General features: G+C 42.7%; 1 protein-coding gene across 18 annotated transcripts in view; it reads left to right on the top strand.

Annotated features, from left to right (window-relative positions):
* WDR27 (WD repeat domain 27) overlaps positions 1–17,934 on the top strand; it is a 185,431-nt gene that overhangs the window by 66,990 nt on the left and 100,507 nt on the right. For 16 of the 18 annotated variants that reach the window (XR_006717741.1, XR_006717738.1, XR_006717739.1 and 13 more), the window contains 2 exons: positions 5,288–5,385; positions 6,393–6,495. Coding sequence is in view for 13 of the 18 variants with exons in the window: in XM_045500340.1 (XP_045356296.1) it covers positions 5,288–5,385; positions 6,393–6,495 (201 nt within the window). In the remaining 5 variants the exon portion in view is untranslated. Of the gene's footprint in view, positions 1–4,257; positions 4,396–5,287; positions 5,386–6,392; positions 6,497–17,934 lie in introns of those variants that run through there. The other 2 variants (XR_006717742.1, XM_045500341.1) reach the window with 2 other exon arrangements.

The following is a 17,934-nucleotide window of genomic DNA, read 5'->3' as shown; positions in this document are numbered from 1 at the left end:
TGGTGTTCTCTGGTCCTTTCTAGTCTTTGCTGATACTGGTCTGTTTTTTGTTTTTTGTTTTTGTTTTTTGTTTTTAAACGTCTTTTCTCCCCTCAGAGAGTCCCCCTTAAAATTTCTTTCAGGGCTAGTTTAGTGGTCATGAACTCCTTTAATTTTTGTTTGGGAAACTTCTATTTTGAATGACAGCCTTGCTGGATTAGTAATTTTTGGCTGCATATATTTCTGCTCCTGGGGATTCGCCCTTCCCACCAGAGCACTGCCAGGTATGGAGCTGTGGAATTTAAGACTCTGCACTGCCCCTGTTGATAGAGTCTTAGTGGAATTTAAACCCTCTCCTTTCTCCTCTCTCCCATTTTAGTTCAGTCCCTTGCGTACTCTTTCTTTCTCTCCAGCTGATTTCGGGAGGGTGGATGCTATCCCATACCCTCCCCGTCTCCCTCCTGTCTCCACAAGCAAAAACAGCTCCTTGCCCCCCTCCCGCAGCCGGCCTCCCCGCGCCGCGTACCTGGTGAGTTCTGTGGTTCAGGTTGCGCACATCGTTTTCTAGGTGTGCAGGATGGTTTAGTGTTGACCTGGCTGTATTTCAGGGATGAGAGATGCAAAAAAAACCTTCCGTGCTGCTCCACCCTCTTGGCCCCGCCCCCAGAATCTGGGTTTATGGCCGGTACCTGGCAACCGTGGTGAAGGTGGGGCAAGAAGGGGCGTGGCCTCACTGATTCTTGCGCCTGTGTGCATGAGCCGCGTGCGTAGACGCGTGATGCGGCCATAAGGCCCAGCTGCGCTCCGTGCGCCGATGGGCAGGGGTGACTGGCACCCCGCAGACGCGGTTCTGCACTGTCAGCTCCCGCCGGCCAGGAGGCAGGCTGGACAGGGAAGGAGGGACGTGCTCACGGGCAGCAGCACCAGCCAGTCGGGGCCCCCTTCGGGGCCTCGCTCGGCTCAGGGGTGACGGCGCCGGCTTCTGAGGTCCCCTTCGCCGCCGGTGTTCCTGGCCTCGCAGGTGCGGCTGTGTCCCCGTGTACCGCCTGCTCCTCCGGCCGCGAGCGGCATCGTGGCGGGGCCTCCGGCTGCGCTCTTTGGCTGGCTCAGATACCCTCCGTGCTCCTGTCTGCGGCCGCCGCTCCCACGGTGGGCTCGGGGGTGGGACCCGGAGAGGCCGGCTACGGCGGTCCAGGTGGGACACGGTGGCCTCCCGCTGGCAGCGCTCCGTGGCTCAGCCTGGCTTCAGGGAGTGGGCTCAGGCTGGCGGCCGTGCCCTGATGGACTCCCGGGTCTCCGTGACAGTGTCTGCGTTTAGGTGGCACCCAGACGGAGGGCTAGGAATCTTCGCCCCAGAGACATCCGGGAAGACCGTGTGGCCGCCGGCAGCCGGCGCAGAACCTTGTGAAGATCCGGCTTCCCTGCCCCTTGGGCGACAGCGTGACCATTCCGTGTGTTCCTCTCTCATCAAGGCCTCGTTTTGTTACGAGTTACGGCGCATGTGCGTTAGGAAACTGCGTCAAGTTTCTTCCCCGTTGAGTAGCAGCGTGTGCAGTGACCGAGTGTTCCCCAAACTGACATGGTCTTTCAGTGACTGTGATATTTTGGGGATCATTGTGGTGTGCTCTTGGATGAGAGGTGGGAGGGAAAATAGTCCTGAGGTTTCTAGTGGGAAATAACTGGTTTTACTTCCTGAGAATAACCTTCTGAATGGTGTATGATGGGAGGGGAGTGGGATGTAAGGCTCCAGAGGCTCCCAGTGTTTTAGTAGCTTGTTTTCTTAAACTTCTGTCGAATTTTTGTTCAGTTACACCACATACATCAAAGTGTTCCAACTAGCTGCAGCCATATGGGAGCTGCTACCCAGGAATTGTCACGGAACAAGTCCCAGTTTAGGAGAAGCACAAATGCTAAGTGGCCCAAATGTCGTATTTCCAGGAAAGTGTAAAACAGATCTTTGCTAATTTCTTTTAAGCTTAGGACCCGCAGAGCTACATGCGTCACACATCAGTAATGCCCTTTTGCAAGCATCCCGGTGCAGGGTCCCAAGAATTGCCCCTGCGGTCGCTGGACAAGTTTATCACATTAACAAGAGTACCATATGCATCAAAAAGCGAGGGCCATGGGGCGCCTGGGTGGCGCAGTCGGTTAAGCGTCCGACTTCAGCCAGGTCATGATCTCGCGGTCCGTGAGTTCGAGCCCCGCGTCAGGCTCTGGGCTGATGGCTCAGAGCCTGGAGCCTGTTTCCGATTCTGTGTCTCCCTCTCTCTCTGCCCCTCCCCTGTTCATGCTCTGTCTCTCTCTGTCCCAAAAATAAATAAATGTTGAAAAAAAAAAAAAAAAAAAAGCGAGGGCCGCAGTTTCCTCTCTTTAAATTGTGTTATATCATTAAGTAGCTTATTTTTGCAATGAAAACACATACATCTTTTATGGCTTATTGATCACTTTAAAAATCATAGCGAGTGCTTTTTTTCATATATATATATCAAACACTTGACTATTACTTTTGTTTCTGTGCCTGCATTAGATATATGCATTTTTGTGATGTAAATACATAACGCTAGACAGCTAATTTGAATTGGAAAATTAAATATGTAAAGCTTTAACTAGTTTTCTAACGAAAACATATTATCACACAGAAAACTTTAGTTTCTCAGAAATAATGGTCACTAGGGGTGCCTGGGTGGCTCAGTCGGTTAAGTAGCTGACTTCAGCTCAGGGCATGATCTTGTGGCCCTTGAGTTCGAGCCCCGGGTCGGGTTCTGTGCTGTCGTGACAGCTCAGAGCCTGGAGCCTGCTTTGGATTCTGTGTCTCCCTCTTTCTCTGTCCCTCTTCTGTTCACGCTCTCTCTCTCTCTCAAAAAATAAACGTTGAAAAAAATTAAGAAGTAATGGTCACTAAAATCCATACAATTGCCTTAAAATATATTGCTTTATCTTTAGATCTTGTAGTTTTATTTTTTTTAAAGAAATGAAATGGTTATGGATAGACAGTTCTGCTCTTTCTGTCTCCTCCTTTGATAACCACAACTGAATTTGGTGTGGATCTTTCGCAAGTATGTGTTCAGAAATATGTCCTGTGTTGTGTGGTGCATTGTTCTCTTACATACTAGCAGCAAAGTACCTATTTCTGCTGCCTGATTTTAATTCCCATTATAGGTATGAATTTCATCCATTTCTGTGAATTTATGGTGTACACATTTAAGCCTACAAATTTCCCCTCAATACTGCGTAAGCTGCAGTTTCCAGGTTTTAGCATGTGGTATTTATTATTTAGCAATAAATATTTTCTAATGTCCATTATGATTTTTTTTAACCTAGGCTTTATTTAGATGTGCTTTTAGATTTCCACATATATAAGCTTTTTTTCAGGAATCTTCTTGTTACTGATTTCTAATTTTATGGCATTGTATTCAGAGCACACGCTCTATGTAACAGAGTCTCTTCTGTCTGGTAAGATTTTTGTACTTACTGAGAATCTGACTCTCTGGTTGGTTTTTATAGGTGTGTGTGTGTGGAACGAATAAGCCCTTGGAACATGTTTGCATAGATGTCTATTGGCCCAACATTATTAATTATATTCAAATTATTCAAGATTTACTAATTTTTTTGTACTCTTGGTTTTTTTTTTAGTAGAGAAATGTAGTTAAGATCTTTGTCTCTCTGACTGTAATCTTGTCACTTTCTTCTTATAATTCTATTAATTTTAGCTTTATGTATTTACAGGCTATATTATTGGGCATATTTACGTCAGACTTCTTATATTTTATAGTATTTATGAACTGTTTTTAATTAGGTCTTATTTATCTTACATCTATTTCTTCTAGTACTTATGCAATCCATCTTGCCTTCTTTTATTTAATACATGCTGTTTTTCTCCTACCTTTCACATTCAGCCTTTAAAAATAATATGTTTTAAGTGTTTTTCTTGAAGTCCAACTAAGAATTTTTTTTTTTACTTGTTTCGTCTGTTTGCGATTATTGTGATTGCTCATACATTTGATCTTATTTTGTGCATCGTCTTCTACGTTAAAGAAAAAAAAAACTTCTGCACTATTTATCATGAATTTTCTTTGCTTCTTCATTTCTTCTTCCTTAGCCTCTATTGGACTGATTGAAAACATTTTTAACTCTCCTTTTATCCCTGTGAAAGCTTTCAGTTTTTTACTGGTTGGCTTCAGGAAACTAGCAATGTTGTAAGGTACTTTAAATATACAATCATCTGCCCGTCTGCCTTTCTGTGAAACTAGATCTGTGTTTTATTCTTCTCATACTCAGTGCCTTGCAAAGTGCCCACTGTTTAGTAGATGATCCCTGAATGTTGCTGGATGTCTGTTGAATTGTCGGGATGTTATGAGTGACCTTGTGCCGGCTTGTGGACCGCTAATCCACATTGAGATTAGGAGCTGGATGGCCGTGAGTGGATTCCTGATTCCTCTGTCTCGTGTTTGTCACCTGAAGTGGTATAAAATAGTTTACGTCTCACAAGTTTGTTAAGAGGATGAAATATTCAGTGTTTAGAATGCTGTCTGGTACAGAGTTAAGACTCTCTCTCTCTATGTATTAGTTTATTATTGTTATGGATTTATGTAAACCTTCATTTCCTGTTTGTAATTGAAGAATAACTTCTACATATGTAAAGATAAAAGCTTTCAGATATACTTCATTAAATTTTTCTTAATCGTTTGGATATTCTTGACATGGAAGGGAGATGGAAATTGTTATGAACCATAATATATTTAATGTTTGAGGCCAAAAATTGTTCTGTAGATGGAGTGCACTCCATTCCATGAGACATTTTAAGTCGCTAGAGCGTGAGGAGAGGTGACGATCAGATCAGAGGCAGGTCCTCAGAGGGACCCCTCCCAGTGACATGGGCTGGATTTCACACAAGTCAGTGCTCAGACAGCTGCATGGGGGTCTTAGGATTTTATGGTCGGCAGATTAATAACTGACTCCAAACCTCGAATTCCTTAGTAAGGGCATCTTTCAGATGATTTACTGAAGATAGATTATGATCTGCACTTTAAAAATAAATTTTGGTGTATTAATGTTATAGTCTTTGGATCTTTTATTGTACTTTTATAACTTTCAGTGGCATTTTGCATTTGGAAATCACACACCAATAATTCCCAAGGTCAAAATGTACCATTAGTAATTATCCAGAAGGAAGTTCTTGGAGCCCAATTCTGAAATTGTTATAAATAAGAAAAGAAACTTTGTGTTAATTTCTTACTTTGGATTAGTGTAATGTTTATTAATTCAGCCTTTAAAGAACGCATCTTGTTTCTTCCCCTTACAATCACAGGGTTCATCATTCACGACCCAACAATATCAGGTTTATAACCTTTTTGCCACCACAGCCATTGGCGATGGGATAAAGCTGTGGGACTTGAGAACCCTGAGGTGAGGCCTTGCAGCTGTGGTATGTGAAAGACGCTTCTTTTAAAGCTCCCGAGGCCCTTTGCCTCAGTATCTGTAAACTCAGTTTGATCTCTTTTTCCCAAATGCGACAAGGTTGTGGTGAATCTGTTCACACTGACCAGTCTAAGAAAAGTCTGATTTCTACACGGAACAGGCCACCTAAATTTGGAATGTTGAAATAAGAGGTGCTGGTATTTGCTCTGCTGTGCATGTGACATGTGGCCTCTGAGGGTCAGAGATGCACGGGGAGGTCATCAGATGCTCATAAACCACAGCATATACAGGCATGTTCCTGTTCTCTTAAAAACATACGTATTTGACCATTGTATTATGGGGCATAATCACTAAATATATAGTGTGTATAACAAAACGTGGCAAGTATTTGTGTGTGTATATGCACACCTGTGGATTACAAGGACAGAATTAACAGTCTTCGCTCTCCTCTGTAATCGCTAAAAACAATGCAAAAGCCTCTCCGACACGTGGAGGGGACGTTCTGCGAGGCCATCTTGGGCAGGCACTGAAGTTCTGGACCAGGGGCTCTGTGTGACACCACAGTGCCGCCTGGAGCCCAGCCCCGTGCAGGTGACAAAGGCTTTCTCAGGGCTGCCTGGCGACCCCAGAAAGTGCTGGGCATTTTCTCAGTAAAACCAGCATTAGTTCCCTGACCCACGTTACAGTAAACAGTTGTGCGTCACACTTCGTGAATAGTTGGTGTGGCCCTTAATCAGCCTTGATAGAATGTTGCGCCTCCCAGAAGTCTTTGAATCACTGATGCAAATGATTTATGACTTTAAAACGTTTTTATATTTTAAAGACCTCTAGAATAACCTGCTTGTCACACAAGAATTCTCACGCATAAGCGTGCTCTCTCACTGCTGATTTGTGCATTGTTGTGTAGACGAGCCACAAGTCAGTGTCTTTTTCCTCATTTGTGTTAAAATTTAAAAAATCATTTTTTTTCCTGGTATTTCTTCTTTTTCCTGTAGATGTGAGCGCCGTTTTGAAGGACATCCGAACCACGGATACCCATGTGGAATTGCTTTTAGCCCTTGTGGACGCTACGTGGCTTCTGGTGCAGAGGACAGACACGTATGTACTGCTGTGGTGTGTTTGTTGGTCTTCGGTCGTGAGATCCACTCATTCTTGTGGAAACCGTTTAATGTTGTTGCACATTAGGATAAAAATTGATTTTAAAAAGCTTAATTATCGGCCAGTGTTTGAGGCTTTAATAGTATTTTTTTAGGTTTATTTATTTATTTTGAGAGAGGGAAGAGAGAGCACAAGGGAGGGGCAGAGAGAGAGAGGGAGAGCGAGAATCCCAAGCAGGCTCTGTGCTTGAACTCACGTCCCGTGAGATCGTGACCTGAGTCGAGATCAAGTCGGACGCTTAACCGATTGAGCCACCTGGGTGCCCCATAAGTAATAGTATTTTAATAACAATAATGTAGGAGGTTTGAAAGGCCCTCATGTGGTATTTTTGGTGAAGCATGATTATCTTACACCCCCTTAATTCATTAATTTATTTCTTTATTCATTTATCAATCATTGTACAAACTGCCTTCCACGTGAAAGGCATCGCTATGTGTGTATTTTCTGTGACTCACCAGATAACAACGCTAATAAATAAAATACCAGATCAAAGTATTTAACCGGGAGTACTCCTTCCGCTGTCTTAGGGAACGAGGTACTTATTTCATTTTCATTTTCTCTAACCTCCCGAAGAAGTGGCTTTGCTTGCAGGGCTTGGGAGGGAAACATGCTCCAGGGAAGGGGAATTGTGGAACAGGCCCCAGTGTAGTTAGCATTTGGCAGCGTCCAGGCTGTCGTCTTCTGTGCTTATTGGCCCCCGCCCCCAGGTTGTGAGGACGGTTCCCCCGGTCTCTCCGTCGCCCCTGTTGGGCCCCAGCGACTGGCCCTGAACTGCTGAGCTCTAGGTCCGCCCCACCACCTTGCCCAGCTCTTCATCAACACGAATTTCCTAACTGCCAGCGACTTCCTTTGGGCGTGACTTGTTCCGTGTGTAGTCTGGAATGTGGCATTAGGGACGCAGTATTGAGGGTGTCGTCTGTCAGGTTATACTTAAGGATTTGGTCGTTGGTGGTACTGGATGTGAGAGACGGACGTGTTCCCCTCGGTCAGCCAGGGTGTCAGCCTGTCGTCTGCGGTGGTGTCGCACCCGTGGGACTCACCGTGCCATGTCGTCTGCGGCCAGTGGCTGCACAGTGACCCAGGGGATCTCCCTGAGCAGCTCGCCCGTCGCCCTCGCCTCGGGTGCCCTCCAGGTAGAGCCGCAGGTCACTCGTGGTCCACATGCCCCCGTGGACGTGGCTGTAGTCCTCCCCACGTCCCCAGAGGGCAGCGTTGGGGAGACGAACACCCATGTTCTCCAACTCACCTGGCGTGTGTCTTACTGTGCAAAAGTGGCAGAGTCCAAGTTTACATGTGGAACAGCTCAGCAGGACACACACCTCCTCCCGCTGATTAGTAATGGGTCATTGATGGACAGAGAGGTCATGTAGCTTCTTCAGCGGACAGGGTCACGGCTGTTCCGGACCACTGTTCGATCCGCGAGAGCACGTGGATCAGAAAGATGCCCTTTCCCTGGGCTTGGCCGCCGGGTTTGCCGATCAGGAGCGGGAGGGGCTCTGAACTCCTGAGCGAACCGCTGTAGCCAGTGGGCAGCTGCAGGTGCTGAAACAAAGTTCACCGATGGAGGTATTTTCTGCTTTCAGCTTTTTCTGCCGGAGAACCCTCTTTTTTCTCAAGCTCTTCCTGTAGCTTTTAATATTCTTCACAGTCACATCTTTCCAGTCACTTCTCAGTGGCTCAGAAAGTCGTAGACCACTGACTGTCTGAGAACTGAGAGCCAGTTGTGACACTCAGAATGTTTCTGTTGGTTTTCACACTCACCCGGTAAAAATTGTAATCCTCGTTTGTCACGTGGACCCACTGACTCCTTTCAAAGTTACTTATCAGCACTGACTTCTCAGGATCAGTGACCCGTTTCACTTTTCCTGCCACAATCCGTAGGTACTTATGGAGCCAACAGGAATGTGCGATTTCTCTCCACTTCGGTTAATCCTGCCCCAGGTTCTTACCTCGTGTCAGATTGTTTCCTGTCACCTCCCTCTGTGGGTACACAGTGTGGAGGAGCACTGAGCAATGTGGAGCAGAGTGCCTGGGCCGCACCCTAGCTGGCCCCCAGCCCCAGCCCCCACCCCCAGCCCGCAGATGCCTTTTCAATATACAGATTTAAGTAATTTGTGAGAAAGCTACAATTTTAATGTTCTGTTCAATTATTGTCTGAAAAAATTTTCTTCAGGGACTCCAATTATATGTAGGTTGAATCTCTTTTGCCCGATGTTTGTATCTTTCATCTTGAATGTTTTAATGATTTTCTTTACTCTGTTATGGATGTATTTATTTTTCTCCCTTATATCCTCTTTTTCCCTTATTGTGCTTTCTGGAGTATCTACTTTCTACTACATTCATTCAAATTTGACCTTCATTTCTGAAAATTTTTTTCGAATGCTTTCCTAACACTTACCAGTTTTCATGTAACATAGTCCTGTGTCTAGTAATTTTATTTCTGAGCTCTTCTGTTTCTACTTGAGCAGTTCTGTTACTGTTTATGTGTTTTCTTTTCTTTTTTTTTTAAATGTTTATTTAGAGGGCGGGAGAACTTAAGTGGGAGAGGAGCAGAGAGAGAGGAGAAAGAATTCCAAGTAGGCTCTGTGCTATCAACTTGACACGGGGCACGAACCCACGAACCATGAGATCGTGACCTGAGCTGAAATCAAGAGTCAGTTTTTCCACTGAGCCACCCAGGTATCCCAAATGTATGTGTTTTCTTGATTTCTGTCAGTTTATTTTCAAATACATTGTTAGTTTTCATCTGCATAGAAAACACATTTTTCTGTGTAGTCTCTTGTCTGTGAGAATTTCTTTGGTTCGTGCTCATCTTTTGTAGAAAGGACTGTCATATCCAGAGTTTGTATCATACATGCAATAGAAAACGGGACATCTGGGAGAAATAGAGACAAAGTTTCGACAGGCAATTTGGAGCATATTTTGAAGATTCTTGTATGCCACTAAAGATACTTGGTCTGTATTCTCCATGACATTGGAGCACTAGTAGAATATTTTAAGCAGAAAAGCATCATGATCAGCAATAATTTGTAGCCATTAAAATCAGTTTTTTAAAGTCTTCCATTATAAATGAGGATTTTTTTTCCTTCTTAAGGTTATATTACTTTTGCTTTTTCTATTTTGAAAGTACGTTATCAGGTGCATACAGATTTAGAATTGTGATATTTTCTATATAGATTGGCATTGTTATCATTATTAAAGTCCCTCATCTCTAGTAATGCTTTAAGCCTTAATGTCTACTTGAGACTTACATATTCTCATATCACCTTCATTTCCCATCTTTCTATTTTCAGTGTTTCTGTGACTTTATACTCTTAATTTCAATTATCATATTTTCTAGCTGCACTCAGAAATATGGTGAATAAAAGAAAATGGTGGTCAAAAATTTCAAGAAAATTCAATGTGTATCTCGAAATCTGGGATGGTTATGCTTCCAGTGTTGTTTTTGGTTTTCAGAATTGCTTTGAGCAATCTACACATTCAATACAACTCCTTTACAGAATTAGAACAAATAATCCTAAAATTTATACGGAACCACAGAAGATCTTGAATAGCTGGTTTTTTTAGTGGCAGAGGAAACATCCAAACATGAAATAAAATCATAAAATGAAAGCTCTCTTTGTTTATAAATACAGCTGACCATTTGAAAACCTGGGGGTTAGGGGTACTGACCTCCTGCACAGTCAAAAATTCATATATAACTCTTTTTTTTAATGTTCATTTGTTTTTGAGAGAGCGTGCATGGGGGAGGGGCAGAAAGAGAGAGGTAGAAGATCTAAAGCCGGCTCTGCCCTGACAGCAGAGAGCCTGATGTGGGGCTTGAACTCTTGAACTGTGAGATCATGACCTGAGCTGAAGTCGACCCTTAACTGACTGAGCCACCCAGGTGCCCCCAAAAATTCACATACAACTTTGCTTCTCCCCAAACTTAATTATCAGTAACCTACTGTTGACCAGAAGACTTAACATGACATGAACAGTTGCTTAACACATATTTTCTGTGTTATATGTGTTGTGTAATGTATTTTTTAAATGTGTTTTGATAATAAAGTCAGCTAGAGAAAAGTCACTAAGAAGATCATAAGAGAAAACAGATTTGCAGTATTGTAGTTATCAAACCAGTCTGTGTATAAGTGGACCTGCACAGTTTAAACCTACGTTCAAGGATCAACTGTATAATTAAAAATAAAACAATTGGACAGAACTGAGATCAATATATTGATTATATTAGTGAGTTCAAGTAAAATAAACTCAAGTTTTAAAAGAAAGACACTCAGGGGCGCCTGGGTGGCTCAGTCGGTTGAGCGCCAGACTTTGGCCCAGGTCATGATCTCACGGTTCGTGGGTTCGAGCCCTGCATCAGGCTCTGTGCTGACAGCTCAGCGCCTGGAACCTCCTTCAGATTCTGTGTCTCCCTCTCTCTCTCTGTCCCTTCTCAGCTCACACTCTCTCTCAAAAATAAATAAATGTGAAAAAAAAATTAAAAAAAAAATAAAGACACTTAGATTGGATCTTATAGATAAGAAGAAAAATCTGAGTTTATGCTGAATACAGGAAATGTTCTAAGCCAAGTGATTCAGAAAGTATATATGTATAAAAAAGACGAGCAAATGTGTATCAGGCAAGAGAAAATAAAAGTAAAGAAGATTATATGGTCTTGATATTACGTATGTCATAATTTAACCCCCCAAAATTAATGAGGCAAAGATACTTTATAATGCCAAAGGATAAAACTCCCAATGAAAATATAACACAATGTCTGTTCATCAATGAAAATAAGCAGAAGAGCAAATTCATAAAGCAGACATATAAGAAATGAAACAATAAATAGCCAGACACCAATAATGAGGACTTTATCATATCCATCTTAGTCCTCAACAGATCGAAGCACTTCCACAAGCACTGGAATGTTACAGAAAACCTATACCACATAATCAATAATGCATCATCTTATGGACACGCGTGGACGTAGTCGCACGCCAACAAGGAATGGTACTTTCTTTCCACATGCACATCAAATGTGGGAACATTAACCATACATGAAACCATAGAGAAAAGCACAACAAATTAAAATGAGAACAAAAATGTCATTCTCTCACCACAGTGCAGTCAACCCATAAATTGGTAATGGGATACAAAGAAAAGTTCCTGCTGTATGGATACAGAATTTCTATTAATGAACTCGTGGTTTAATAACGTAAAGAAAAATGGAATTGTAGGATTTCTTAAAAATAATGATATTTATAACATGATGTGTCAGTGTCTCTGGGATGCAACAAAACAAATGCGTGGAGCAGGTTTTAAGAAAGGGAACAGTAATGAACTAAATATCCATCCAGAAAGCAAGAAAAGGAACCACAAAATAAATGAGCAAGGAATTGATAGAGATAAAAGCAGACAGGAGAGAGAAAAAATGAAAGTGTTTATTTTTTAAAAACAGGAACTACAAAATAAACTTTAACCCAAATTTCTGAGAAAGAGACAAAGCTTAATATATAATTAATAAGAAATGATGAAGAGGAAAAAGGAAAAGAAGCATGGAATAGGGGAACTTTTCAAAACCAAGAAACTGCTTTTCATAGTTCATGCAAATAAATATGAAAGCCATATAGAAATGGATAAGTTGCAGGAAATATATCAAAAATTTCCCAAAAAGACAAGTAAATTAATGGGTTAGTTTTTATAGAAGAAATTTTTTAAAAATTCCAAGAGCTTTTCTACAAAAAATACTAGACCCAGATGATTTCTTAAGGGACTTTACCAAACTTTTTAAAATCCAGTGGTCTCAGATAACTCTCTAAGATATAAGGAAAGCATCCGGATTATTTTTTTGAAATGAATACAACTTGATAACTCAATAAAATTTCAGAAAACTACTTTTTACTTGTAAATTTAAATTAAAAAAATCTTGAGTAAGAATAAGCAGAATCTGACCACAAAGTCACAATAACTTATCTATGCTCCTGGAAATCAAGGATGGCCCAATAATCAAGGAAGCCATTAACTAATGTAATGAGATTGTGCTGTCCTCTCCATATAAACAGAAAAGCCATTTTAACACAGTTCCCCATTCATTTCATGTAAAACACCCCTTACAAGATAAATGTATAAATACTTCTTTCAAATGATAAAATACTCATCCCTGCCCAAATGAGAAAACAGTAGAAGCAGCCTCTGATCAGGAACAAAGTAAGAACGCCCATTGATTCCATTACTATTTTATAATGTTGGGAGTATTTTCCTATAAAATTAGGCAAGATAATGAGAGACATTATAGTTGAAAAGGAAGAGTTAAAACTGTCTAGATTCATAGATGATAAGATTGTGTATCTGAAAAACCCAAGAGAATTTATTTAAAAAAATTTTTTAATGTTGATTCATTTTTTTTTTCTTTTTTTATTTTTTTTTTATTTTTTTTTGTCAAGGTTTATTTATTTTTGGGACAGAGAGAGACAGAGCATGAATGGGGGAGGGGCAGAGAGAGAGGGAGACACAGAATCGGAAACAGGCTCCAGGCTCCGAGCCATCAGCCCAGAGCCCGACGCGGGGCTCGAACTCACGGACCGCGAAATCGTGACCTGGCTGAAGTCGGACGCTTAACCGACTGCGCCACCCAGGCGCCCCGATTCATTTTTTTTAATATGAAATTTATTGTCAAATTGGTTTCCATACAACACCCAGTGCTCATCCCAGCAGGTGCCCTCCTTAGTGCCCATCACCCACCCTCCCCACCCCCCACCCCCTTAAACCCTCAGTTTATTCTCAGTTTTTAAGAGTCTCTTATGGTTTGCCTCCCTCCCTCTCTGTAACTTTTTCCCCCCATCCCCTCCCCCATGGTCTTCTGTTAAGTTTCTCAGGATCCACATAGGAGTGAAAACATATGGAATCTGTCCTTCTCTGTATGACTTATTTCACTTAGCATAACACTCTCCAGTCCCATCCACGTTGCTACAAAAGGCCATATTTCATTCTTTCTCATTGCCATGTAGTACTCCATTGTGTATATAAACCACAATTTCTTTATCCATTCGTCAGTTGATGGACATTTAGGCTCTTTTCATAATTTGGCTATTGTTGAAAATGCTGCTATAAACATTGGGGTACAAGTGCCCCTATACATCAGCACTCCTGTATCCCTTGGGTGAATTCCAAGCAGTGCTCTTTCTGGGTCATAGGGTAGGTCCATTTTTAATTTTTTGAGGAACCTCCACACTCTTTTCCAGAGCGGCTGTACCAGTTTGCATTCCCACCAATAGTGCAAGAGGGTTCTGTTTCTCCACATCCTCTCCAGCATCTATAGTCTTCTGATTTGTTCATTTTGGCCACTCTGACTGGCGTGAGGTGATATCTGAGTGTGGTTTTGATTTGTATTTCCCTGATGAGGAGTGACGTTGAGCATCTTTTCATGTGCCTGTTGGCCATCTGGATGTCTTCTTTAGAGAAGTGTCTGTTCATGTTTTCTGTCCATTTCTTCACTGGATTATTTGTTTTGCAGGTGTGGAGTTTGGTGAGCTCTTTATAGATTTTGGATACTAGTCCTTTGTCCGATATGTCATTTGCAAATATCTTTTCCCATTCCGTTAGTTGCCTTTTAGTTAGTTTTGTTGATTGTTTCCTTTGCAGTGCAGAAGCTTTTTATTTTTATGAGGTCACAGAAGTTCATTTTTGCTTTTAATTCCCTTACCTTTGGGGATGTGCCAAGTAAGAAATTGCTGTGGCTGAGGTCAGAGAGGTTTTTCATTTTTGAAAGAGAGAGACAGAGACAGAGACAGAGAGAGAGGAAGGGCAGAGAGAGAGGGAGACACAGAATCCAAAGTAGGCTCCAGGCTCTAGGCTCTGAGCTGACAGCACAGAGCCCAACATGGGGCTCGAACTCACAAACCACAAGATCATGACCTGAGCTGAAGTTGGATACTTAACCGACTGAGGCATCCAGGTGCCCCTGGAAAACCCAAGAGAATTAATGGTCGTTATGAACAATAAAATAATTCAAGAAATAGTGGAACTTAATATATGGAATTTAATGTTTTTTACATATAAAAACAAAAACCTGTGAGATGATATATAAGAAAGAGAATGCATTTAGAAGAGCCTTAAGAAGGATAAAATGTTCAGGCATAAACTTAACAAGAACCCTGCAAAACCTCTATGAAGAAAACTTTATTTTTTTCCAGAAATGTAATCTTGAAAAATGCAATGTCTTAACTTTTCTTGAATGGGAAGATTCTGTCTCATAAAGAAGTCAGTTCTTTGTAGGTAATTTGCAAGCTTAACACTTCCGCAACCAAAATTTCAATAGGTTTTAGGGGCACCTGGGTGGCTCAGTCGGTTGAGCGTCTGACTTCAGCTCAGGTCATGATCTCACAGTCTGTGAGTCTGAGCCCCACATCGGGCTCTGTGCTGACAGCTCAGAGCCTGGAGCCTGCTGCCGATTCTGTGTCTCCCTCTATTTCCCTGCCTCTCCCTCGCTCAGTCTGCCTCTCTCTCTCTCAAAAATAAATAAAAACATTAAAAAATTTTTAAAAATTCAACAGGTGTTTCTGTAGGTAGACAATCACATTGTCAAATTATTTCAAAGAACAAACAAGTAACAATGGTCAAGACACCCTGGAAAAAAAAAGAGCATTATAATGGGGCGGAGGGAAACCTTGCTTTAGCAGTTATTCAAACATGTTAGAAAGTCTCTAATTAAAGCAGTGTGGGATTGGTGCACAAATATGAAAACAGGCACATGTTAACTAGCATCAGCCACTGAAATGTTCAGAAGCACTGACATTCCAGCATTGCCCTTCATGACCTGTGGCCCCCTCTACCTGCTGTCCCCACAGATGGGAACCAGAGTTCTCTGATGAATAGCTCCTTTCAGGTCTGTGGCAAAAAGTTCACAGATGAGCAGGGACACCTTGTGCTGAAAATGAAGGAAGGAATTGAGGAGCTATGGGGTCATATAATATGGCTGCAGGAAGCAACATTAAAAGCTATTGAGCAAAGAAGGCGTAATGGAGCATCGAAAGAATAATGACTGTAATTGGTTTGAAAACATTATATATCTAAAAATCTCACGATTTTTAAATAACAATCCAAAAACGAGATAACTAAAAGCAAGACAAAAACAAACATAAACAAAGCCTTATTTTTCCCCATTTGGAGGTACCTAGGGTACCAATGCCTTACAGAATCATGTCTTTTTAAGGGAAATAATTCAGCTTTTGTCTTGCCTTTCCTGTTGGGACTATATTTCAAGTTAACCCGATACCCTATTTGAAGAAGAAAAGTTATTTTTGAGAGAAGAATTCCAGACAAGTGGGATGAATGGTAGAATTAGAAAATTACCCTCTTGTGGTCTCAAACACTTGGTTTTGGCGAATGTCATCATTAGTGAAACTATCACGTAGAGATTGGTGGTCCCCAGGCAGCCTGACTAGACATTTCTCCAAAGAAGACGCACTGGTGGCCGGCAGGTACAGGAAGTGGTTCTCAGTATCACTCATCACCAGGAAAATGCAGATCAAAACCAGTGAGATACCATCTCACCTGTCAGGATGGCCATCGTCAAAAGACCAGGAGGGAAGGACCGGCGAGCGTGTGGAGAAATTGGAACCCTCGTGCACTGGTGGTGGAATATCAGCCAGTGCAGCCGCCATGAGAACAGTGTGGAGGTTCCTTGGAAAATTAAAAATAGAATTTCCATAGGATAAGGTAATTCCACTCCTGGGTATTTGTCCAACAGAATTGAAATCATGACCTCAAAGAGAGATTTGCTCTCCCACGTCATGGCAACATTAGTCACTGTGGCTAAGATGGTTCAAGCCACCTAAATGTTTATGGATGGATGAATAAATCTACACAATGGGATGTTATTCAGCCTTAAAAAAAGAAGGAAGTCCTGTCATTTGCAATGACATAGATGAGCCAGAGGACGTTATGGTAGGTGAGATAAGCCGATCACAGAAAGAAGGACAAATACTGCCTAACTGCACTTAGATGAAGAATCTGAAACAGTCACACTCATGGAAGCAGCGGGTAGGGTGGCGGTTGCCAGCAGGGAGGGCAGCTGGGAGACGTTGGCCAGAGGGCACAGAATTTCAGTTGTGCAGGACGAAGTGGTCTAGAGCCCTGCTGGAGAACATTGTGCTTGTGTAAGTGCGCCGTATTGCGCGCTTACACATGTGTTAGGTGGACCTCATTACAGTCTCCGAGGGACGTCGTGTCACAAGCCAAACCTCCCGACCGACATTAGCGTCACTCACTGTGCACAGTTTAGATACTGTACATTCCTACTGCCATTTTGAAGTGCACACCCGTTAATATCCACCGTAAAGTATTCTTGTGGAAAAAAGGTAGAGCCTGAACCGAATTGAGTCTTTATGCATAATTTCTGGCTCAGGGCCCATCCACAGGATGATGGAGCAAGTCGAAAGATGTCACACACAGGCAGGCCGACGAGTTCTGGCTGGAATGTTCTTCTGGACTCAGACCCCATTTCGTCAACAAGTCTCTGGCATGGAAGAGAGCCAGGGAGAGAAAGCGTTGCTCCAAACAGCGGTGCTGGAAAGATGTGACAGCAACGCACAGATCTGCTCTGGGTCCTGCTTACCCAAAACAACTGTGACCAGTGTGACCTGCCAGGACTTCCTTTATTTTAGGTCAGCGTAAAGTGGCAGTGTAGGTGTGTGTGCAATGTCCGTATTTTTTAGAGATACTTACAAAGTACGTGGGACGTTATGTTAGCAGTTGGCTAAAAATACTTCCTACTTATTCAGCCACAAAAACTGAAAGGGAAAAAGTAAAGAACAAAGGTATGGCAGTTGAAGCAAGTAGACCAAAGTCTTAACGATGTTGTGTTTGGTTCTGTACCAATGGGCTGGTTGTGCAATCCACCGTACTTTGGTATATATTTGAAACTTCGTAATAAAAAGCCAAGCACGGACTTTGGAGATAGAACTAGACACAGAGGACCGGGGTTTTCCATTGTGCGAGCCCCCCTGCTGGAAGGAGGCTGTCAGGTTCTAGAGAGGTGGGCTCTGAGGCCCCATCTCTGACCCTCGGAGCCTCCCCTGTAGCAGGGCACCGTGGTGTCCGCCGTGCGGGTAAACAGACGAGCCTCCTAGCTGCACTCCTGGACGCCTGCTTGAATCTTACGACGTGGCCAGCTGTGGCTGGACTGTGACGGCTCCCTTCACACGCTGCCGACGCTGAGGGTTGACGTAAGCGGCTCTTTTGCCAGATCCCCCCGCCCCGATGTTTCACTATAAGATCACATTTTCAAAGAATGAACTACCAGATACTAAGATGACTGGCCGTGTAATTGGTCATAGGGCCAAGGACGCTGACAGAGACCGGCTTGTTATTAGAGACGAAGTCGATGAAGGTTTGCTC

The sequence above is a fragment of the Leopardus geoffroyi genome, chromosome B2, assembly GCF_018350155.1.
Source record: "Leopardus geoffroyi isolate Oge1 chromosome B2, O.geoffroyi_Oge1_pat1.0, whole genome shotgun sequence".
Lineage (NCBI taxonomy): Eukaryota > Metazoa > Chordata > Mammalia > Carnivora > Felidae > Leopardus > Leopardus geoffroyi.
Note: the sequence above shows the minus strand (reverse complement) of the source record. Positions and strands in the feature narration are given on the sequence as shown.